Source organism: Stenella coeruleoalba (assembly GCF_951394435.1).
Source record: "Stenella coeruleoalba genome assembly, chromosome: 4".
Lineage (NCBI taxonomy): Eukaryota > Metazoa > Chordata > Mammalia > Artiodactyla > Delphinidae > Stenella > Stenella coeruleoalba.
This window is the reverse complement of record NC_137149.1, coordinates 67,837,331-67,862,563: the sequence shown is the minus strand read 5'-3', so window position 1 is coordinate 67,862,563 and position 25,233 is coordinate 67,837,331. Positions and strand designations below refer to the sequence as shown.

Below are 25,233 nucleotides of genomic sequence, written 5' to 3'. Positions count from 1 at the left end.
ATACCTGTAGAGATAGTGCAGTGTGATGTCTTTATGGTAAATTTGCCTTGATATAAATTTCAGCTTTGTCACTTAGTAACTGTGTGAACTCAGTCAAATTGTGTCAGTCCCTCTACTCATCTATAACTGGATGTTGTATGTACTTCAGAAGGTTGTTGTAAGAATTAATATTTGTACTTAAATGACCTAGCCCACTGCCCAGAACTCAAAGTTCGTCCAAAAGAGAACAGCCATTATTACTATTTTAAAAGTACAGATTGTATTTGTATACATGCATGTCTTTCTCAAGTACTGTCCTTTTAAAAGTCATCAATGTATTTTACTTCTGTTTGACTGTAAATTACTTAAAGTGCTCTACAATGGAATTTTCTCAGGTTTGAACTTCTTGTCCTGGAAGCTGTGCATCACCATAATGAGGCTTGTAATTCTTGATAACTATGACTTGGCTAGTGAATGGGCAGCCAAATACATCTGTAATCGCATCATTCAATTCAGACCTGGACAGGACAGATATTTTACACTGGGTTTGCCAACAGGTAATGCACCATTTTTTTCCATATTAGGTACTCAAGGTTGTGGGATTGAAGGCTTTTTCTTAGTAAAATATATTTCCTGTTTATTTCTTGTCATATCACTGATTTAACATATTAGGATATCAAGTCAAATGTATAGATACAGACATATCTGGTATCTAAGTTTCATTACTATTTGTTAAAATTCTGTCTCACCTACCACTCAAGAATTGAAAAGGAAATAAAGCTCAGGTCATGGTCATGATATTTTTTGTACCTTTTTCTAGTAGTCTTTTGTTTGTATTTAGGGATGTTGCTTTCACTATTCATGCAATTTCTTGGGAGATTAGCCTTCTCATTGATCATTAAGAGGTACCTACAATATGTACTACTGCCTCTTAATTTTACCTCATATGCCTCATATTATCTTATTAGCCCTTTGCTATTTCTGTGATTATTTTCTATTTTAGAAGTATTACAGGTGAAAAATTGAAGACAGGTATGTCTTCATGACAGAATGAACATAAGCATTAATTATACACTTTATTGGATTTAGTTCTCGGTTAAGGTTTTTCTTAAAAAATAACCAAGTAGTGTCACTGATACATGGTACTTTATTTGATATTGTTGACTTACATAGGAAAGAGTATTGGACCTGGAATCAGAGCTGCTACTTTCTTGGTGACTGAAGGGCACTTATTCTACACCATAATCTTGTTTTCCTTACTTTTAAGGAAGATAAGGAAATTAATAGCTTACAGTGCTGTTTTGAAGCTCAAATAAGAGCAAGTCCCTTGTATACTGTAAACACTATGTAAATTTAAGGTTCTCTTAAGTGTGTTTTATTTAAACAGTATTTTTTCCTCTTGCTCCTCCCCCCATACATGTCAACTATAGAAAAGCTACAATCATAATTGTTTTTCACTTGCATAATTTCCATGAAAGATACTGTTAGCTCACCAAGTTGATTTTTTGTTTGTTGTTTTGCTTTTTGTTTTTCGGTCCATGGCAGTAGGTGTTGGTAAGAACGGCAAAGAGGAATTTTTTTTAATTGTGCACACCAGAAATGGGCCCCCTCAGCACCCACAGTTCTGATATGTGAGCCCCAGTGGTTGAACATGCCCTCTGTATCAGTTTGCCTTCTGTAAACCTGGGCCATGCTCAGACTAGCTGCCTTAATCACTTTGTCTTAATTATGAAGAAATAAGCAGTAATTTGAGTATGGGAGCAGAAAGGCTTCAGAGCCATAAACGCCAGCAGTGCTAAACATGTTTTTGTGTATTTTGATATACAATTCTTCTGCTTTATTTTGGATAGTATTACTGCCTAATAATACATCTGCCAAGGGTATATCTCTGGAAAACCTTTGTTAACATATTCTACTTTTCTCCTTCATTGACCAATGACAGTGTTAATCATGCCCCATCCTTACCTCCCCCCACCCCATGCTTTTGAAATTTGAACATACATTTCTGTAAACAACATGCTATGTTGTAATTACGCCCCACCAAGCACAATTCTGGGGAATATCTGTTCAGTATATATTTTTTTTTTTTAATTTTATTTATTTTTGGCTGTGTTGGGTCTTCGCTGCTGTGTGTGGGCTTTCTCTAGTCGTGGCGAGCGGGGGCTACTCTTGGTTGTGGTGTGCAGGCTTATCACTGCGGTGGCTTCTGTTGTTGCAGAGCATGGGTTCTAGGCGCACAGGCTTCAGTAGTTGTGGCTCACAGGCTCTAGAGCGCAGGCTCAGTAGTTGTGGCGCACAGGCTTAGTTGCTCCGCGGCATGTGGGATCTTCCTGGACCAGGGCTTGAACCCGTGTCCCCTGCATCGGCAGGCAGATTCTTAACCACTGCACCACCAGGGAAGCCCTGTTCAGTAATATATTTATTGAAGTGATGTTGACAAACTTGATATTTAAGGGCCTGCATGCTGTGGGCCCAACCTGCCTCCCAGACTTATTCCCACTATTCCTCTACACTGAATCAGGGTAGGCAGGTTACACGGCTTGTAGTTCAAAGAAAAGACCTGAATTTGCTGGCTTTACTTTCATTCATGTTGCTAGCATACTGTATAATAAGAACTTTATGAGAATCTCTTGAATATCTGGCTTCACTGCCGTGTGTGTGATATTTGGCACATTCCTTAATTTTTTTACCCCAATTCTTCCACCTTCACAATGGGAAAGATAATGCCAATTTCCCAAACTTGTGAGATTTACATTAGCTAATGTATGAAACACCAGCATAGTATCTAGCACATGGTAGGCATACAAGTGTCATCTCTGAACCTCCTCCCCCATCTTTTTTCTATTTTCAATTACAACTTAACCCATTCTTTGATTGTGGGAGTTTCACTTCTTCAAAGACTCAGTTGAAATGCCATCTTTCATCCTTTCTCCCACAAGCAAGACTATAGTGTTTTCTTCTTTGATTCACTATACTGCCCCAGACTTCTTATAGGTTATTTATATTTTTCCTTGTGTTATAGTTACTTTGTACTTGTCTATCCGTATTCTGTGAGTTCTTTTAGGGTAGAAACAGTCATAATCTTTGTTTTATCTGAATCATAGTAAGCACTTGCTAAATTAGTTATGTTAGTAAATGAGTATTGCAAAGCAAATATATTAAAATGAAGTTTCTTTTACCAGTTCACCGTGTACCATATCTTCCATTGATTTTTTTCTTTTCAGCCACTTTGATTAAAAAGTAGAAAATGAATGTGATTTTTATCACTATTGTGACAACTTCTTTTTATATTCATATGTCCTTAAATTACGGAGGGAGTCCTATAACTATTCTCTTGACACTGAAAGATACACACAGAAAATTTGTTATGCTTCTAGAAAAGGAGAAAGAAGAGCATACTTATCCATCTTTCATCCAGGTTTCATGTTAGTGGGCTGTAGTTCTTTGAGAATTGTAAAGTTTGACCACATAAATTTTAAATTATTAATGACAATTTAAAACAATATGTGTGCTTAACTTTAAGAAAACCTATTAGTCTTCTGTTCTGTGAACCTGTCTGTGTGATATTTAGCCACTTCTATTATTCTGTCATCTTAAATGAGAGTCAGTTTTTTTACTACTCTGGATTTTTTTTGTATTAGTTGTTTTTTTGTTTTTCTGGTGGTTTTTTTTTTTTTGCCAGAGACTGCTTAGTTCTGCCATACTTCTCCCTGCCTCTTGAGTAGAAATTTTGTGTTTGGGTGTTTTATTTTGTTTTGTGATGGGGGGCGGACTAGAAACCAATACTCTGACCAAGACTGTGTGGGCCAGGTTGCTTGTTGTAAGAATGTAGTCAATCTAGTCTTCGAATTTGTAGTTAAAATGAAAAAATACAGCAGATTTAAAAAACAAAGGGAGGCCATCCTCAAGTGGCTAAGTTCATTTATCTTTATTGTGTCGTTTCATGGAGCACTATCAAGCAGATCTTAATTTCATAAAACATAAAAGAATCACATTTATAAAACAATAACATTAAGAACTCAGATGAAGTATCCAAAGCCAAGATCCCATTTCCTAGAAATCATTTTACTTTATACATTTTAGCTGATATATGCTGAAAATAACACAAAATGAGAAACAGGAGCTCCAGTTAAAAACTTAAAGGATAAGCCTCCTCACTCCATCCTTGCCACTTTCTATTTTGAAAGTAGAGGCAGTGTTTAAATTCAGCTCTGGTTTCACTTTTGATTTCATTGAATGGTCAATACTTGACCTATTTATGTAGCATTTATGCTACAAATCCCTCTCTAAATAGTTTTTTCTCTAAAGGTGGGACCTTTGTTTTTCTTCTAATTCACATGTGCTCTCTAGAAGTTTCTAATCCTGGAATATACACCATTAATTCCAAATATCCAGCGACACAAGAATAATTTTCCAAGCTATAATTTCTGTTGACAGATTCCCAGCTTTATTCAGCAAATTCCAGTTTACTAAAATTTTAGGTTACCTTGTAGAGAGACTAATTCAACATATATTTGTTAACTGAATGTGTATTTAAATTAATAATTGTTTGCCTAATAAATTAGAAATATAAAATACTATTAAGTAAGAAGAGAATAAGGTTAATATAAACTTTTTTTAAAATTAGATTTTCAAGTTATGTTAGAAAATGGAATGTTTATCTGTTTTAGGGAGTACACCTTTAGGATGTTATAAAAAACTAATAGAATATCACAAGAATGGAGACCTTTCTTTTAAATATGTGAAGACCTTTAACATGGATGAATATGTAGGTAAGCTATATTATTTGAATATATTATTTGGACATGTTATATTTTTAAAAAATTAATATATTGAGAATATTAACATTATTTAAATTTGTTTTGAATGTAATATGAATATATTTCTAGAGTATAATGTATTACCTTGTAGTGGGGTTGGGAGTTTATATAAAAAAAACTATTTTTGTAATGACAGCATGACGTAGTAGAAGGACCGTGAGACTGGAAATGAGAAGATTTGCATTCGTCTTCAGCTATGCCACTTACCAGTCCTGGCTCCATCGACTTTGAGCCAATTCATTCACATTTCTCATTCTCTCTTTTTCTCTTTTTCTTTTTTTCTTAAGGCAAAGTTAAAACCAGTGTTGTTGTGGGGATAAATGAATTAATATGTATGTAAAAGTAATTAGTAAAATATTTTTTAAATATAAGGCTATTTGTAGGCTTGAAGCTTTTATAATTTATTGATTGTGACCTTGCTTAACTAGAAAGATCAGTGATATATATAAACTCTGTGTTAAAATTTAAATTTTATAGGTACACATTTTTAACAGTAGCCTGAGTCATTGTCAAAGAACTGTCGTAATTTAGTATACCTTGCATGTAAATAGGAATAACAGAGGAAGAACGTAGATCAAGATTTCAGTTGTGTGGCCATTTAATTTATGTTGAATTTAACACATAAATCAGTTTTATTGGTTAAAATTTTGTATTTGAGAAGGGGAATATAGTGATTACATGCACATGAACTAGACTTCTGTGCTCCAGCCCCTTTGTGAGCTCTGTGACCCTGGGAAAGTTACTTTTCTGTGTTTCTGTTCATCTATAAAGTGAGATTGATAATAGTTATTTCCATAGACATTGTACACATTAATTAATACATACATGTACAGTGATTAAAATAATGCCTGGCACATAATAAGCATATATTCCGTATAAAAATGCTTTTAAATTGAATATGGTATAGAAATGTTACATATTTTAAATAGCATTTATGGCTTAATCAGAAAAGTAAACTTTAGATTTATTTCTGGAAATAGTTACATTTTTATTTATTAACTTTGTATTTAGGACTTCCCAGAAATCATCCCGAAAGCTACCATTCTTATATGTGGAATAACTTTTTTAAGCATATTGATATAGATCCTAATAATGCTCATATCCTTGATGGGAATGCTACAGACTTACAAGCAGAATGTGATGCATTTGAAAAGAAAATAAAAGAAGCTGGAGGAATTGATCTTTTTGTTGGAGGTACGTAAAACATTTTGTCATTAATCATTTATTAATATTTGAACTAGGTGCTTTAAAAAAAAAACTTACCTTCGTGTAATGTAAAGAACATCTGTGACTGTCTGTAATACCCATTTATTCAGCTATTGATTTCTATTTTACTTTATTTTCATCAAAAAATAATCTTAATGTTGCAAGTGGGGATTGTTTAAATTATGGCTTGAGAAATAGGTCCTAATCCCTGCCTAATTACCTCTTTAGAACTGATAGTTTACCACATCTTAGAAAACGAGTGATGTTTCTTTTCCTCAGTGATACTCTTATTCTTCTACTGTTTCTTTAAAACCCCAACCCAGCTTTCTTATCAAATTACGGCGTTAAATCTCTGAAAGTCTGCATGTGGAACAGGTGGATTTTAACATTTCTCTACTGATCATTCAAATTGCTTCATTTCACTAAGAAATCAGTTAAGAATGTAAAATTTTTATCATCAGCCTTTAGTTAATATGAATTAAGCTGTATAGTTGTCTTAATAAACTCTAAAGTAAATGTTTAATTAACTAAATTCCACTTGAAATTTATATATATACGTGCACACACAAACATACATATGTGTATGTATATTGTGTGTTCATGATCTACCATTGAAGAGGTGAAAGAATCTCTTCCTTTGTAATGACAATACGGTTTTCTGCTATCAGTATGGAGCATATGAATAGTACATCATCTAAACTGAAACCAAAATTGTTTTTTGCCAGATTCTTTAGTATTCAACTAAACATGCTAAAGCTCTAAATTAACATTAGATATATAGAGATAGATATATCCATTAGATCCAGGTATATCTTACAATTAATTTATTAGAAGACTGCTCAAAACTATATGAATTAGATCTTCAATAGACCTGTACTAAGGTTAATTTATGGTTGAGGTGGCCAGGTATTGTAGAGGTGTTTGGTTGCCTTTGGAGAAAATTGGGTTTTATCGTCAGACAAAAATTAGCATCCTGTTTTGGCCACTTACAATCTGTAAGATCTTAGGAAATTTATTGATTTCAGTAAACTAGTTCAGTATACTAATTCAATATAATTAAGTTATTTGTAAAACAAGATTATATTAACCATTTCAGAATTGATGAGAATTAACCACATTATAACATGTATAAAATGCCTTGTGCATTGCTTGGTATGTAGTTGGTAATCCATTAAGTGTTACTCCACTCTGTCTCTGAGATGTAGTTTCTGAAGTAATTTTTCCTTAGTTCATTGAATGTCCTGCTCTTTTACTGATTTACCTCTAAGGGTATCCAGCAAGACTGAAGTTTTTCTCTTTGAGGAAATTGTTATCTCTACCTAGCAGAACTAATATCAATTACTTTCTTAAATAGACAGTCTAGGATGGTTTTTTTATCTGAGCAAGAATCCAAGTTAGACTAGTTTGCTTTTCAAAATAGACAGTATCTATTTTTTAAATAAAACTTGCTAATATTACTTCACTATTCCTGGAAAACATTTGCATTCCAGTTTTGTCCGTATTGCTCAATTCTGAGGTAATTACCGTTTGCGCCTACCAATATCAAGGCCAAGGCAGTAGATATTTGAAAATGTTTAAGGAGTGCGCTACCCATGCATTCTTTAGATTTTCTAAACTCTACCAAAATGAAGTAGAATTACTGTAAAATAATATACCTAAACTGTTTATCTTAGTTATATCAAGAAATATTTTCACTCATTTACCATTATACAAAAAGATATGCAACTATTAAAACTTCAGTATTAAAAATGGCTGAATGGATAACATAAATAGTATTTTTTTACTTCTTTATTTGAGGACTTATTTTTTCCTGTTAATTTATTGACCTTACATAAGGATTCTTGTGACAAATCCCTTGGGGTCTCAATGCCAGGAAGTAGAATTTACTTGGGGGAAAAAAAACTGATAAGAGCTCTTTAACTCCATTTTGTCCTTTTGCCTACTTTCCGGAAAATATTTTAGCTTAATGTAATGTTTAAGGTTTAATCTCCCTTTTCAGAGATTTATAGTAAACTTTCTTCTTTCCCCATAGCTTTAAGCCACTTCTTGTTTCTTTATAGCTAAAGTTTTTCAGTGCATTTCCTCACAATAACTCACCTTAGTTCTACCTTTGAAACTAATGGAGCATAATCATAATTATTTATGTTTATCACTGACTCTTACTACTAAAAAGAACTTTATTTTGTTTTTTAACCAATTTTTGTCTTAAACTTCCTGTAGTTCTCCCCTTGCAAAAAAATTTAACAGGATTTCCTTTCCTCTTCCATTAACACCTTCATTGTAGTCGTGGGCTAATCCAGGGTCTGACAGTTTATATTTATTATCGAAGGGACATATAATTGTGTATAGGGAACGGAGGGTTGGCTTATTACATTTTCTTTGAACTTTCCCCTGTTTGGGATACCCTATTATTGGATCTGTCTCATGAAAGAATCTCATTTGATTCTTCACCTTTGTTGATCTAGGTTGTTATCATTGGATATTCAAGATGAGGCTTGGTATCTGGGTCTTACCACTTACCCTTCTTTTGTTCCAGGGTTTGGTTAATAAAAACACTAAGAACTGAGCCAAATGGGATCAAAATATCAGCTTTATTAAAGGTAAAGTTGGATTAGAGATTGCAGGTTGGGCTTGAGGCCAGAATGGGGTTTCCTACTCCTCCCCTCTGAATTTGGAAATAGTAAGACCAGAGAAGAGCTCCAGAGTATTAATCCACCATTGCTCACTCCTGGGAAATGGAGCAAGAGTTCCCTTCCCTCTATAGAAAGGAGAAAGGAGGAAATACATACTCAGAAGTTCTTCATCTGATGACAGAATTGTTGGGAGAAAGAATAAGGTGTATCATGCAATTCCTGATCCATACCCAGCAATAAAGTACACAAACATGGAAATCTATAAATAGACTCTAAAAGCATTATTAACTTTAAAATCATCTTAAGATAATTTGTGTTTAAAAGGTAAAAATAAGACACTGGGGAAATTTTTAACCCTTTACTTTGGTTACACGATTAGATTCTTTGATTTGCAAGTAAATGTAGTCTACTAATGAGACTAAAAGTGAATTTATTGGAATAATTCTGGGGTAACTCACAGAACTGACATCAGAGTTGGAAAAAACAAGTCTTTAAAAGAACAAGAACCAGGAGCCTCAGATGAACTGAAGCAGGGACTCACCTGATCCTCTCCTGCAGTGCTGTCATCAAATGCCTCAGCTCTAGATGCCTTCTTTCTTTCTGTGTTCCTGGTCAAGTTTCAGATTTACAGAGAGAAATTCTGATTGTTTCAGCTTGGCCTAAGTATTTGTCCTTAGATCACAACAGTTCTGCCTAAACAATATGAGATATAGGGTGTTATGATTGGTCTAGCCCCTGTTGTGAGGGGAGCAGAGCAGGGTAGAAGGGGGCAAAAACTGTACTGAACATTCTGAACAATACCAACCATCCATTCATTTATTCAACCATTATTTATTGAGGGCCTCCTGTGTGTCATGTGTTCTAAATAGTAAGGATACAGTTATGAAGAAGAGAAAGTCTACTCTCATGAAGTTTACTTTCTAGCCCATAGAACTATAGACACAGGAAAGACACACAATCCAGACTCAGAGGTTTTAGAGATGTTTCATAAAGGTGTTGATTATCTCGGGCTTCCCTGGGGCGCAGTGGTTAAGAATCCACCTGCCAATGCAGGGGACATGGGTTCGAGCCCTGGTCCAAGAAGATGCCACAGAGCAAGTAAGCCCGTGTGCCACAACTACTGAGCCTGTGCTCTGGAACCTGCATGCCACAACTACTGAGCCCGCGCACCACAACTACTGAAGCCCTCACACCTAGAGCCTGTGCTCAGCAACAAGAGAAGCCACCGCAGTGAGAAGCCTGCGCACCGCAATGAAGAGAGCCCCCGCTCGCCGCAACTAGAGAAAGCCCGTGCACAGCAATGAAGACCCAACACAGCCAAAAATAAAATAAATTAAAAAAAAAAAAGGTGTTGATATCTTAGTCTACACGTAAAGACTGAATAAGAATTAACCATGGTGTTTAGAGTTCATGATTATTTTTAAGAAAATTTTATAAGGCTTTGTAAAACATTCTGAACATTTTAAAAATATAATTTTATATCAGGAAAAGCTCAATTTTTGATAGTTACTGATAGTAAGGGAAGGTATTGACGCTTCTCCATTATGAACCATTCCTGATAATTTCAGCTTTGCTGTACACTTGTGTGACCCAAATCAACGGTGAGACCACTAATACTGATCTTTGAGGACCTTCTATTTTTTTCTGGAACTCTTTTATTTTCCTGGTTCCATCCTTTCCTCCATAGAGACATATAAATAAAAATATTTAGGTAGATGTATACTTAAGAGGAAAAGCAGAACAGTTTTACAAATCTAGAGAGATATGCGTATCTGTGATTTAAAATAGACAAGCATATATATACTTAATAGTGGAAACAAACCATACATATTAACCACATATAGGTCTGGCTTTACATACTAGATTAAAAATCCTATATTGTTAAAAATTCCTAGATTATTGTGCTTTGGTAGTTCATATTTGCTTCCTAAGGTTTTCAGTTCTTCCTTCTTCATTCAAAACCAGGTTACTCTTTGTCATATTTTACTTTGTTGTAGCCTGGGAAAAAGTTGTTAGAATTGTGTGTTAAGAGCCAATAAGATACACCTATATATCATTAAATATGCAGAATATAAGTATAACCAGTATTTTGACCCAGAGAACTTGTGGGGTTTTTTTTTTTTGATTGAAGTTGCCAGAAATCTGACTAGCAAGTAGGGTCCATGTATATAAAACTTGATTTACTTAAGCCATAGAAAGATTCTTGATTTTATGAAAAGATTTACCTCCAATTTCCTTCAAATAAGAAATGTCATATTCTTATCTATATTTTAGAGGCAGTCCTAGAATATTTCAGCTGGCAGTAGATCTCCTTAAAGCAGAGTTTTCAAATTGTGGTTGTCACACATTATTAGGGCATGAAATCAATATGGTCAGTCACATCCACCATTTCCCTTTGTACGTTTTGTTAATGAAACAAAATGTAATCAAAAATAGCTTGAATGGCTCCCGTAAGGGTATTATTTCATGCAATTCTTGTTTTAATTGTTTATATGTGTACTAGATTGCAGTGTCAAATGTATTTCTTGCAGTAGGTTGCAGTCAAAGTTTGAAGAAAACTACTGCCTTAGATAATATCTTGTCCAATCTAAACATTTTTATAAGTGAGGAAACTATACTACAGGGAGGTCCAGTAGTTAACTGCCCCATCTAGACTAGAACCAAGCAAGTTAAAGTGTGAATATAAAGACCACTGGGTTAGGAATCAGAAGATTTAGATTTGAGTTTTGTCTTAGTATTTACTAAATTATTTACCTTGAACAAATCATATATTATCCTGTAGCATCAAAGTTTCCTTTTGAGCTTAGAAAAAGGGGGAGATGAGGTAAATAGATATGGTTAATCTGACTATGTCACAAGATTGTTAAATATATGTGTTGTTGAGAGGAAGCATGTGAAATTGCTTAATAAAGTATTATTATAAAGTGATACTTAATTTTGCTGTTAGAATCATGCTAGCTCAATGCTAAGCATATGGAAAACATTGAAATACTTGTTGAATCAAAAACAGGAACAAATCTTTTACTGCAGCATTAGAAATTCAGCTATCAAATAAAACAAGGTAAGCGTGTTTATAACTATTTCTTTGGTCTTTAAATCATGTTGAACTTTGAGAAACCTTATTTACTTATGTATATATGTGTGTGTATATGTATTTCTTTTGAAAGGAATTGGTCCAGATGGTCATATTGCTTTCAATGAGCCAGGATCCAGTTTAGTATCAAGGACAAGAGTAAAGACTCTAGCAATGGACACCATTTTGGCAAATGCTAAATATTTTGATGGAGATTTATCAAAAGTGCCAACTATGGCTCTAACAGTTGGTGTGGGGACAGTGATGGATGCTAGAGAAGTAAGAATTAAATGTTCTTTGATGTTTTTTCTTTGATGTCTATAGACTTTGGAGAAATTGTGGTGTCAAATAAGTGCTATTTTGGGTTAATCCTATTTGCAGTATAAATTGTCTGGCTTTCAGTAATTTCTTTCAGGCTCATTGCCATGTTTAGAATTCAAGTAAATTAAGTCTTTGGAGCTGGAAACTAAAAATTAGGCACCATCTCTTTTGGGGTACTGCTTTACTTGCCTCTTCTTGTTTCACAGTTTGAGGTCCTAAAATCACACTGATCATATAGTCTTGTGAAAGGACTGTTGCAACAAAGATGCAGTCATAATTAACATTAAACTGCTTTTGGAGGCTTAGGATAATTTAGTGTAATGTGATTCTTGACTGTAGGAGGATAGCTCAGTTGGTTTCCAGTGGAAAAAGAACCCCTTTAGGGCTGGATCTGTTCTAAATTTGGTATGTTTAAGAAGGCAAGAGTTCTGAACAGTAGACTCAAATTTTTTAGTTTTTAATTGGGCTGTCATTTCCTGCCCTGAGAATAACAGACCAAATTATAGTCAGATCATGATTATAAGTGGTTAAATTATATGGAAACCCAAAACTCCATTCCCTTCTGGCAGCAGGATTGGACAGGTTCAGAGGAAAGAGTACAGACAAGGTATGGTGAATGAGTAACTGATCTTAATGTAAATATATCTAGACTTGAATGCACAAATAGAACTGTCATTCAAAATGGAGTTTTACATCTAACGATAATTGGTTTATGAAAAAAGACCTTTTAAAGACTGAAATTTCATAGTAAATAAATTGAAAAAAATTAGAGCAATCTTAGTTCTAAAATATGAAAGTTATGCAAAACGATTTCTTACATATAACAAAATTAAAGTTACAGTGCAACTCTTATGCTAATTCTTAGAATTAACAGTATTCAAACATTGATTTTGTTTCTTTTGTTTGACTTTTCCAACAAAATTATATGATGCTATTCACCTCACAGTATTCATTCCCAGCATGACTGTAAAGAAAATTATGGCAAAACTTTTATTATTTAGTAGTTTTCCCAAGGACTTTAGTGCTTTATTATAGTTGATGTACAATACTGTTAGTTTCCAGTGTGCAGCAGAGTGATTCAGTTATATATATATTTTTTCAGATTATTTTTCATTATAGGTTATTACAAGATATTGAATAGTTCCCTGTGCTATATAGTAAATCCTTGTTACTTATCTGTTTTATGTATAGTAATTTGTATCTTTTAGTCCCGTACTCCTAACTTACCCCCTTTCCCGTTGGTAGCCATTAGTTTGTTTTCTATGTCTGTGAGTTTTTTTCTGTTTTATGTAGATTAACTTGTATTGTTTTTTAGACTCCACATATAAGTGATAGCATATAGTATTGTTTTTTTCTGTATCACTTACTTCACTTAGTGTGATATTCTTTAGGTCCGTCCATGTTGCTGCAAATGGCAGTATGTCAATCTTTTTTATGGCTGAGTAATATTCCAGTGTGTGTGTTTGTGTGTGTGTGTGTGTGTGTGTACGTACACCACATCTTCTTAAACCAATCCTCTGTTGATGGACACTTGGGTTGTTTCCATTGTCTTGGCTATTGTCTTGCTAGATTTTTCATAGCATTCTTTTGAAACAAGTATCACATGATTATACTTAATGACTTTCTTTATCTTCAATTTTAATGGGCTTCATGTGTACACATTTTCATCTGCCAGTGGTTTTAACTGTGATGTGAGCTGTTCTTCAGTGTCATTTTCAATAACTGCAAATATATTTAAAATTTAAATCCATGTGTGGGACAGATGTTACTGTTGAGTGGAAAGTAGGTTTGAATGGGAGACAAATCTTTAAGTGGTCAGTGCATCAATAAGTATCTTCACACTTTGGCAACTCAGATAATGAGGCCCTTCTGTACAGACCCTGGAAGTGACAACCCAGAAGTTATTACAGGTTTCTTAAGACTTGGGAATTGTCCACTAGGTAATGAACCACACAAGTCACTGCCCTCAGTTTTCACTCCTTCCTTGCTTTGAGGCCTTACATTGATGTTAATTAATTGTGAAATGTTCTACTTCTCTAGCCCTTGCTTAGCTAAAATGGCACCCGTTTTCAGCTTTCAGAGTTCCATTTTCTGACCATAATTCTTATAATCAAAATTACTTTCTTTTATTCTTTTACCACAGTTTTTGTTTATAGCACTTTTTGCAGTTTATAATTGTTTCTGTATGTTTCGTTGTTTAATACCCTTCCTCATTAGTTTATAATCTCCAAGTGTTTATGAGTCATGTATATCTAGCACAGTACACTGCCTGTCACATAATAGGTATTCAGTAACTGTTGAGAATAGTTTGAATGATAGTTTTGCCTATAATTCATTTTGGACAAAGTTGGTTCTATCCACAGCTTGGCTGTCTACCTGAACCACCAGATCTGATTTTTATTGACTTCCGGCTGTTTGATGAAAGCCACATTTACCCTCAAAGGATTAAAATTTGTTCTTACTGAGATATATTTAAAGATAATGCTTTATATTTTAAAGGTAATTCCAAAAGAAAAGACACAAATTGTTTTTAATTACTGTAGCATCTTTAGAATTGCTTATTATATATAATTATAATAATTTGAATGTTTATTCTTGCGATGACATAAGGAAAAACCAGTAAAACTTAAAAATCTTCTTTTGATTTTGTTGACTTACTGAATGTCACAGAAGTCACCAGTGACAAGTTCTTAGTTGTTAAGACCATCATCTTTGCTACAGGTCTTATCCTACTGGGCTTCTTTTCATCATTTATTCCTATGGACTATTTCTTCCATCATAAACCTCTACCATTACTCTTCTTTCTTTCTGACCATTCTTTCTCAGTATGCTTCCCTGGCTCTTCTTCCTCCATCTGCCTTTTGAATGTTGTTGTTACCTAGGGGGTAATCTCCTAGCACTGCGTATTCACTATGCATACTTCTGGGCAGTGACCTTTTTTGTGTGGTGTTTTTTTTTTTTTTTAATTAACACATCAATAGCAGTCACACTTTGGAACCCTGTTCTTGGTAGATTTAGTACTATTCTAAAAAGGTCAACTACGCTCAATATAGTGATAACTACCAGTACATATCTTTAGCCAGTTCTTTTTCTGAAGCTGCAGATTTCATATTTCCAATTGACTCCTTACACTTAAACTGTTCAAAATTTAAATTCATCTTTCTACCAAAATTGTCTCCCTCCCTTGGTGAATAGCAACACCCTCCATGAAAATTATCTGAACTTGAAACGTGTGTCATTCTCAGCTTCTTCACATCTTATCAGTCACCACATTCCACCATTTAACTTAGAGATAATTAAGGATCCAGCCCTCCATCGAACAGAGATAAATCCATCAGAGCTGCCTTACTTCTGGTCTATATCAGTTTTTTAAGGATTATTGCAAAGGCATCCTAAATCGTGGCTATCGCCATTCTTTCCCTTTCCTGTTCTCTATTACAGCCTGAATTTTTTTTTTCCCAAAAACATAGTTATTACTCATGCATGTAATGAAGAGTCTCTGATTCCTTGCTGCTTCATCACAAGATGATATCTAGCCTCTTTGGCATAATATGCTCTGTATTAGCAAAATTCAGTTTTCAGCCATCTCATTTCCCTATGCTCAGCCTTACCAAATTTCTAGCTTTTTATTGACCACCCCATAACTGTCTGAAGTGCCCCCTTTTCTTTTCTGCTTATCCTTAAGATTTGGTTTCAGATAGGGCTACTCTTAAGCTTTTTCACAATACAAGAAATACTCTCCTTGAGAATAGTGGAGCAGATAGAGTAGAAATAATCACATATTATCAACGTCAAATTACATTCCAAGAGGGATTTTCTTCAATTTCTGATTTTCCAGATATTTCTTCTTAATTCTCAATTAAAGGTTATATATGTCTTATTGTAGTTGTTAAGGATATGGATGCTGGAATCAGACCTCTTGTTTATATAGTAGCCTTACCAAGACCTTGGGCAAGTTACAGAATATCTGTGCCTCATTCCTTATCTGTGAAATATGAGTAAGAATAGTATTTATCTCACGCTGTTGATGTGGGTAGTTAAATGAGATAATAATTCACGAAAGGTGCTTAAGTTCGGTGTTTAACTTTGAAACCACCAAATCACATTTTAAAACTCCTGAAATAAATTAAACTTCAGAAAATATCCATCATGCAGCAATCACTACATATTCTCATTTAATGTAGTGTGTGTTAAAATAGTTTTAAAAAGCCTTTTCAAGTGCTAGTATAAGGACTTCTGCCAAGATTGCATACTAATCACTTAAGGGGCCCTGATTCTTGGGTCCTAATCCCAAAGATTCTGAATTAGAAGACAGGATGGAGCAAAGAACTTGAATATTTTCTTTTTTTTTTTTTTTCAAACTCCTCTGTAACACGTATCAGTCTTAAGAAAAAAATATTAATTTCCAGTAAGGAAAACTAATAGACCCATTAATCAGTGCTGTGCTTACCTTATTATATCAAGCATTGCTAATTTTTAAAAAATGCTTTTAATTATAGGTGAAGGCATATTAATTCTTCACTGAGCCTAGATCTCTATACTTAAGAACAAGAAGTATCAATAAAAACAGTAAGAATTCATACATATCTTATTTCATTCATGGGCTTTGATATTAATCAAATATAGCTTCAAAATGAGAAGTAATGAATCTGGATAAAAGAAATACAGTAATATCTGGTTCATTAATCTTTAATTTCCTCCCTGTTTTAGAAGGTCTGGTTATAAAATGTGAAATACAGAATTTTTACATTGTTACAGATATTTTAGAATTACAACCACTTTAACATTCATTTTTTTAAAAATAATGAGGAAAAATGTTTAAAGATTTATTACATTACATAAACTGTTTAACTTGTAAAAACAGGATTGATTTACTGCTAAAAATGTTAAAGAAAAGATTCATTCAGACACCTGTATACACTCACTCACATTTGCATACATTCTTTGACTTATCTCATAGGCTATCAGGGATCTGGGACAAAGACCTTGGATTTTCTGTACGTAAGGATGGTCTCAGTTATGTGTGTTTAAAGGACAGTTCCTGCATTTAAGTAGATTCTGAACCCTTCTTTAAATCTAGTTTTGTTCCAAAACAGCTTTAGATAGCACCCGTTCAGTGAAACAGTCTTTAGGCTCATTTCTCTAGATTACTTTTAAAATATCTTATTTCAGAGTCTTTTGCTTTTCCAAAGTAATATCTATTGCTTATCTGGGCTAGAGCAATTTGATATATCATTTCTGGTTACATAAATTCTTTGTTGATCTGTAACTCTGCTTTTGCAAAACATCCCTTTTGTTTCTTTTTCTTCATTCTCCCAGGTCTCTTCTTGCACATCAGTATTTAATGTGTTAATAATCATAGGCATTATGGTATATTCAATAATACTCCATTACAAGACACTATTTTACTTTGTTCAGCCAGAAGTAGAGATACACTTTGTGCTTGCCTGTTACCTTAAAGAGCAGAAATAAATACCTTGAACTGTGAAGAAATATGGAGCTGTTTATTTTTATTTTAACCCTCAGAAAAATATTGGTGCTAAATTCTTTGTTTAAAAAAAATAGAGCTTCTTAATCATTTGGAACATGTTTTAAGAATTGACAGGTAATGTCCACGATTTTTCAGGTAATGATCCTCATAACAGGTGCACACAAGGCATTTGCTCTCTACAAAGCAATAGAAGAAGGAGTCAATCACATGTGGACTGTTTCAGCCTTCCAGCAACATCCCCGAACTATTTTTGTATGTGATGAAGATGCTACTTTAGAATTAAGAGTTAAAACTGTGAAATACTTTAAAGGTGAGCACTGAAATTTCAAAAGCAGACTGGGAGAATATTCCATTGTAGATGACAATTAAAACTTAGTATGACTCGGGAGTTACATTCTGCATTGTGGCCTATTGAAAACTGGCACTGTGCTAAGGATTAGAAATGTCTCACTTCAGATAATACTAGCTTTCAAAGTAATTTCCTAATATTTTTTCTTGAAGAAAACCTCTTCAATCTATATTTCCAGTAAACAAGATGTTTCTTGAAATCCAAAATTAAATATTTTACTTTCATATTGAATATACAAGATTAAATAGCCCCAAAGGAAATGTATATATGTCCTTTCTAATTTTTTCGTTGTTTACCTGTCCCACCCTAACCTCTCAGCTATGTTTAGAATGAAATCAGGGGATAAGATGGGTTGCCCACTATCTCATTTAATCTTCACAATAAATTTTGCTAAATGTCAAACAGTATGGAATAAACTCTGCAAGTAAGCAGAGTTTGCCCAGACTTCTGCATATTTAGCTTCCTTTTGCTTCTTCCTACAGTCTAGTTCAGTAATTTTTAAACTTTACCATACCATATATATATATATATATATATATATATATATATATATATATATATATAACCATATAAACTTGCTGTGATAGGTGTTTAAGAGATTTTCAAGGACAATTTTGAATACACTCAGTTTAGAAGCCATTCCCTGCTTGAGTCAACTCCACATATAAATACACACACATAAACAAGCTGTATAAATAGGTACTTTTCACAAAGCACCTGTATTTATATAGCTGATATGAAAATATTATGTAATTAGTCATATGTATAGTTCAGTAATTCACAAAGTATGTAATAAGTGTACTACTGATACTATATGAATGAAAATACGTTTTAAATCTCTTTAATAAAAGGTGTTAAAGGTTTCCTTAGTGTTAAGCACTTAGATTACTTCCAGTCATTTATATTTTTATCAGTTAAATTACCAGTTTTTTACCAAGTCACAAATATACCAAATTAAACTGAAAATTGTTAGCTTGTTAGTAATTTGACAGATAAAAGCAGGGAATACCTCAGTTATGGGTTGTGAATAAGAGCTCTTAGATGGAGGTTTACCCATCTATTTCCATGTAGTCCAGGTTTCATCACAAATATTAGATTCCTTGAAAAAGTTAATAGAAGGAATCTTCATTATCCACATTTTTTTTGTGTGTGTGTGGTATGCGAGCCTCTCACTGTTGTGGCCTCTCCCGTTGCGGAGCACAGGCTCCGGACACGCAGGCCCCGTGGCCATGGCTCACGGGCCTAGCTGCTCTGCGGCATGTGGGATCTTCCCGGACCGGGGCACGAACCCGTGTTCCCTGCATCGGCAGGCAGACTCTCAACCACTGTGCCACCAGGGAAACCCTATCCACATATTTTAATAACAGTTTTGAGGAGATTCATTTAACATTGCCATTTTCTAGCACCAGTAATCCCCAGATAAACCCCTATACTTGTCTGATTTTTGTCAGCTTAGTTTTTATCAGAAAATTTTTACATTTTAGTGAAGTAAACATTTAATAATAGCCAATAGTTATATGACCAGGTGCTATTCTAAGCATATTATACTTGCTGATTTACTTAAATCTCACAATTATATGACATGGGTACTCTTATAATCCCATTTATAGGTGAATTAACAGGCTTAGTACGGATGTTAAAGTCACTTAGAAATTATTTTCCATTGGAGCTTTATATATTTCTGAAGAGATTCAGGACATCAGCCTCTGTCAGGATGCCTCCTTCAATATGGAGAAAAATGGATTTGCAGTATTGTTCTGGGCTATATATATAGACCTCATCTTACAGTAAGATATTTTGATATTAGGTAAAATGACTTCATAAATTTATACGTTATAAATGTAGTTTTATGTATCTGTCATATCCTTATTATTATATCACTGCAAGATATACTGAAGGAAATGAATCCCTTAGTTATAATCTGTAATTCTTCGAATACCATTCACATCACTATTTCTTCTGCCATCCCTTTAAAAGTGTCAAGAGGAATCTTAAAGGGTTCTAATTATTTAGCTCTTGAAGTCTAGGTTAACTACATCTAAAACAATAAAAATCATTAGCATATGGAAGTTTACTTCAGTATATATCTTTTGAAAGATAGAAGTAAATCACAGGAAAACATTTTAATTTGCTTTATTCTAGTTTTTTGTTTTTTAAAAAATAAAACCTATGTTTTATGTCCTGAGATAATATATTTTCAAGACATCATCATCATGGTGAACATTCTTTTTGTTTTATCCTTTTTAGGCCTTACTCCAATAGCTCCAATAGCTTGATAGAGGCTGAATGAATTCAGATTGAACCAAACTATAAAATCTATTATATTTAACTTTTCTTCTTCAAGCAACATCAGAAAGTCTATGCATTTTTATCAATACTCATTAGAATTTACTTCTGTTTATGAGTTAAGTAAGCAGTTATTTATTTTTATCACATTCTTGTGTAGAACATTGTCAGTTTTTACCTTTAGTCATAGCAAACTCTTGATTTATTATTCAGAAAGCAAGTACTAAAATTTCCAAAATTATTTTTAGTTTGGAACTAGCTTTATGTTATGTACAAGTTACAGCCAGTGTTTAGTTTTTAAAAAACTTTACAGGAGTTGTATTTTTAATGTTTATCCTGATGTTTTAAGTTGTGTGTTTTTAAGCTCTAATGTATTCTTTCCATGATCAAAGCTTTAAGTGAATGATAGATGAATTATATCAAGTAGAATGATCCTCAAAGAGCTGATACTCTGGAAGAGGTATATCTTCTAAACCACATGGCTGAGATTACCATTGTCTTTGTTTGTCCCCTCTCTTGGGTCTCTCCAATCTCCATTTTGCTGCTTTTTACATACTGGTTGTTAAACTTTTCAGTTAAATATTATTTTAAATAAGATTGGTTCTATTTAGAGCTAATTATTTGGTAAATATTTTTCATTAGCAGATACCTTTTACAGTATTAAAAAATTACCCTTTAATGTTTATTTTTGGTAAATGTAAACTATATTTTCCAGTTAATGTCATCAGCCAAGAAACATGGGTTACAGTGCCTTCAAGTACATTGTCTCATGTGTTGTTATACCCGAGAGAAGTACAAGCATCCCTGCCTGAAAGTAGTTGGCATTCTTCATAAAACTGGCTCACTAAGTGATTCGAGAAAATAAAATGTAGCTCCATGACGGTAGGGACTTCAGTTTTGGTTCATTGCAATAGATGAGCATCTCAAAGGGTACCTACCTAGTACACTGCAGACACTTGGTAAATTCTAGGTAGTTGGGCAGGTAGATGGATGACACATGAAGTTGATACCATTTCAGTTTAAGTGCTAAATTATGTAAATCACTGTGAAGTCCAAGGGATGTTAAGGGAGAGATTTTTATAGTTACATAGTAGTTGATGAAAACTTGAATGGAGCTGATGGGACTGAGAGCTGTAGAAGATGGTAACACTTAGATTTGAAGAGAATGCCATAATAGCACAGGTGTAAGGATGAGCTAACACAGTTGCAGAAAAAGTTCCTCTTAATAGAGAACACCTCTTAATAGAGAACAAAGTATACCGATAAAATGGGGCTAGCTTATACTTTAAAAACAAAATTAAGAGTGAAAAGGCAAATGAGGGCTTGCATATCAGTGGCCTTTCAAAAGGGTATTGGGGGGGAGGGGTTATTAGCCCTGAGAAAATATTCGTATGTATTAACATTTTTTGAGCAAAGAACAAATGCCAATAAACCAGTGTGCTTCAAATCCAGCCTCGGAGATAGTTTGCATAAAACAGTCTAATGAATGAAGTATTTGTTGGTTTGTCCACATACTCATGGATTTTTATCACAGGCTTTTTGTCTGCACTGGTAAGCACGGAAGGGAGGGTTATATAACTTTATGGAACTGTCACTATAGAAACATTCAAGTATCAGAGATTACATTATCTCAGACATATATACCAAACATCATTATAAGACTTTTATGCACTATGTTGAGTACATTGCTTTCTTTTTTAAATTTTTGAGCTGAGGTTACTCCATTTTATAAGTAAGGCCAGATGGATAAATGGCTGCCATATACCTGAGGTGGAGGCAGAACCGATCAAGTGCCTTTATGCTTAGTTTGGTACTTTTTATACATAATTCTTTCATTTCCTGGGTTAGCTGTGCTCCTTGTTTTGCTTTCTTCAAACTCTTCCCATTACTTATTTTAACCTTTTGACCCTTCTGTCCCTCCAGCTGCATGGAAGGCTTAACTTCAGTTCCTCCACAGTCCTACCTCCAAGATTTTAAATTTATCCTAATCGTTAAGCATCCTTTCCTTTCATGTCTAGCCGTTCTGCCAGTGCCCTTGATACTTTTCTGTCTTCAGGACCTTGAACTACAGAATCTTGGTCTCTGCTCCCTCCTTTTTTCCTGCCTCCTTTTTAACTATATTCTAGATTCATTTTAAATTTAAAAAAAGCTTCCAGAGACCATCTCACTGAATCTTCACAGATTTTTTAAAGTAAATGTTTCTTGAGCTCCCAACATGTATCATGACCTTTATAGACCCAGGACTTAGAGCAGTAAATTTAAGGTCCTGGACCTCAGATTCTAGTTGGAGACATGGTAGGAAAAACATTTTCTAAGAGTGAAAATTGCTCTAAAGAAAGTGAAACAGTAATTCATTATAAGGTGACATTTGGGCTGAGACCCAAAAAGCCAAAAGGAGATAATCATGCTTTGCTCAGGGAGAAGAGCACTCCAGGCTGAATGAGACAGCAAATATAAGGACCCTGTACTATAACCAAGCTTAGCCTTTCTGAGGTAATGGCAACAATGCCAGGGTTGAGTGTAACACAAAAGGGGGAGAGTGGGGAGGACATGAGATCAGAAGGATAAATGAATCTAAATAATATACATATATATAATATATATAATATAATATAATACAATCTAAATTATATTCTAAGTGACAAGAGCAATTGGAGAATTTTAAGTTGGGAAATGGTATAATCTAGCTTCTGTTTTTAGAAAAATTGGACAATGGGAAGTGATGAAAGTAGGGTGCTGAGTTGGTAATCAGATTAGAGATGAAAGTGGCTTCGACTAAGGGCAGTGCTGTGGAGATGAAGAAATGTAGCTAATTTGGGATATATCAATATTTTGAAAGTAGTGCCCACCAGTCTTGCTGCTGAATTTAAAAAGGAAAGAGAAAAAAATCAACAGTGAATTTCAGTTGTCTGGCTTTAGCAGCTCATCAGAGGGTAACACCATATACAGTATTTTTAAAGAAATGGTTTAGAAGGGGAAAATGGGTCTGGATGTTGTTAACAAGTTTGAGGTGCTGATTAGACACTGAAGTGAGCTGTTGAGTTAATTAGCATTCTCTTTCAATTTCACGAGTGAATATTTCTCTCTCCTTTTAAGACTGTTCCACTCCTGGTTTTTCTTCTACTACACGTATACTTAAGTGTTCTCTGCATGTCCCTTTGCTTATCTCTTAAAAGTAGGTCTTCACAGTTTGGATTTTAGAGTGCTTTTGCAGCCTTTCTGACAAAGTACACCTTCTTACTAACAAGTACCCTGTCTCCTCGATCCAGTAATCCCATTTCCTAAGAAAACCACATTATGAGTCCCTTTCCCCAGCCTCCATGTTCTTAACAACCTGGTAAATTTAACTGATTTCTTTAACCTGCACAATATAAAATCTTTAGTTCATTAATTGGGACAGTTTATTTCCCTAAATACGATACATGTGCATTAAGACATGAATAACTGGAATATATCTCCCAAGAAGCTTTAATAAAATTAAGGACAGTTTACAAGCATACCAATTATAGGATGAAATTTAAATTTACTTGGAAATTGATATTTAGGTTATCTTATTGTTTTAGTAAACCTGTGTGGCTTGTAATCAACCCCTATTGTAAATACACATGTCAAAATAGTAGAAAATAATTTGCCAGATGAATGGATAGGGTAATATATTAGAGAACTGATGTAACAACAGTTCTGAGCCCTTTGTTGGAGTCTGTTAGATTAACTGGCAGAGGGTCAAACTCAACAGACTTTTAGATGTAATTAGTATTCAAATTTGTTATTTTGTCATACTGAAGGAAGTTCTAAAGACAAGAACTGCCCCTACTTCTGGTTACTCACAAAGAACATGTACCCATTCCAGATCCGTGGTTTCATAAATAACTAAATTGATATATGCTAGGTAGTTAAAACTAAACATTCTGAAACATTTCTATTTGCATTTTTCCAATAAATTTAACTATTTTGTACTAGATGGGAGCCAGTATACTTGTATTTTAATATTAAATCTTTTGTTTTCTAAATAAGATATAGTTCAAAATAAGAAATACAACTAGAACTGTGCTTTTTTTCTTTAAGGTTTAATGCATGTGCACAATAAACTTGTGGATCCACTATACAGTATGAAAGAAGCAAATTGAAGGAGACTGGATCAAAATTCTGCTTGAATGAACAGAACACTTTTATACATAGATGAATTTTCAGCTATGCAATATGATAAAACTTGGGGAATCTTTGAATATTGTCATTTTTGAAGTCTAATATCTATATGTTAAACATTCCATATTTACAACGTGTCCATTTTATACTAGGGTTTAGACGTAATTGGCTCTCACAATTGATCAGCTAGTTGTTACAGAAGCCACAGTCACTCTATAACATAGCACAGAAATGCAATGTCTGCCTGTTTACAAATTTAAGTCATTTTAAAGGTGACAATTCTGTACATAAAGTACCATGTATATGACTCCAGTGGCATTATTAGATTTTAATTTTTTAATCACAGGAAGACACTCCAAGCCTTTCAGGTATCAAACCACTATCATTGCAAGCCTTTACTTCCGGAATGCTATCTTTATAATATTCTCTCTGCACAAGCTTTCTGCACGTGGTTGCCTTAGTCATCTTCCTGCAGTAGCATCTGGACATCAAAAGTCCTGCTATATATTGTTGGTACAGAAAATTTGAAGAGACTGCAGTGCCTAAAAGTACAGTTTACGTCCTTTTGGAAAGTATGTATAAGTGCATGTTTTTTGTGCACCACCTTCTGTAGCACTTTTTTAAACAGATGTGCTCTTATTTTTAGTTAACGACTTGGGTTCACGCACTTAATTTAAGTATTTTAGCAATTAGGAGCTTTATACCTAGCAACAGACTTAAGGAAATTATTTTTTTTGAAGAAAATTTTCTGATTATCATTAAACTTCATAAATGGTTAGCTTTATTCCTTACATATATATAATGTCTAAAAGGATCATATGATGAAGTATAATATAAAGTTACTGTAAACTATTTTAGATTGCCATAACAACTTGCATTATTAAATTGCAAATAAAAGTATATTGTTTTCTATCTTTAACTCAAATAAA

General features: G+C 33.9%; 1 protein-coding gene across 1 annotated transcript; it reads left to right on the top strand.

Moving 5' to 3' along the window:
- Positions 1 to 377: 377 nt before the first annotated feature.
- On the top strand, positions 378 to 25,218 carry GNPDA2 (glucosamine-6-phosphate deaminase 2). Its single transcript, XM_079920583.1, is given in 7 exon segments — positions 378 to 536; positions 4,650 to 4,751; positions 5,811 to 5,993; positions 11,806 to 11,990; positions 17,659 to 17,833; positions 24,224 to 24,282; positions 24,284 to 25,218. Coding segments are annotated over 7 exon segments (861 nt in total). The 5' UTR covers positions 378 to 412; the 3' UTR covers positions 24,317 to 25,218.
- The last annotated feature ends 15 nt before the right edge of the window (positions 25,219 to 25,233 follow it).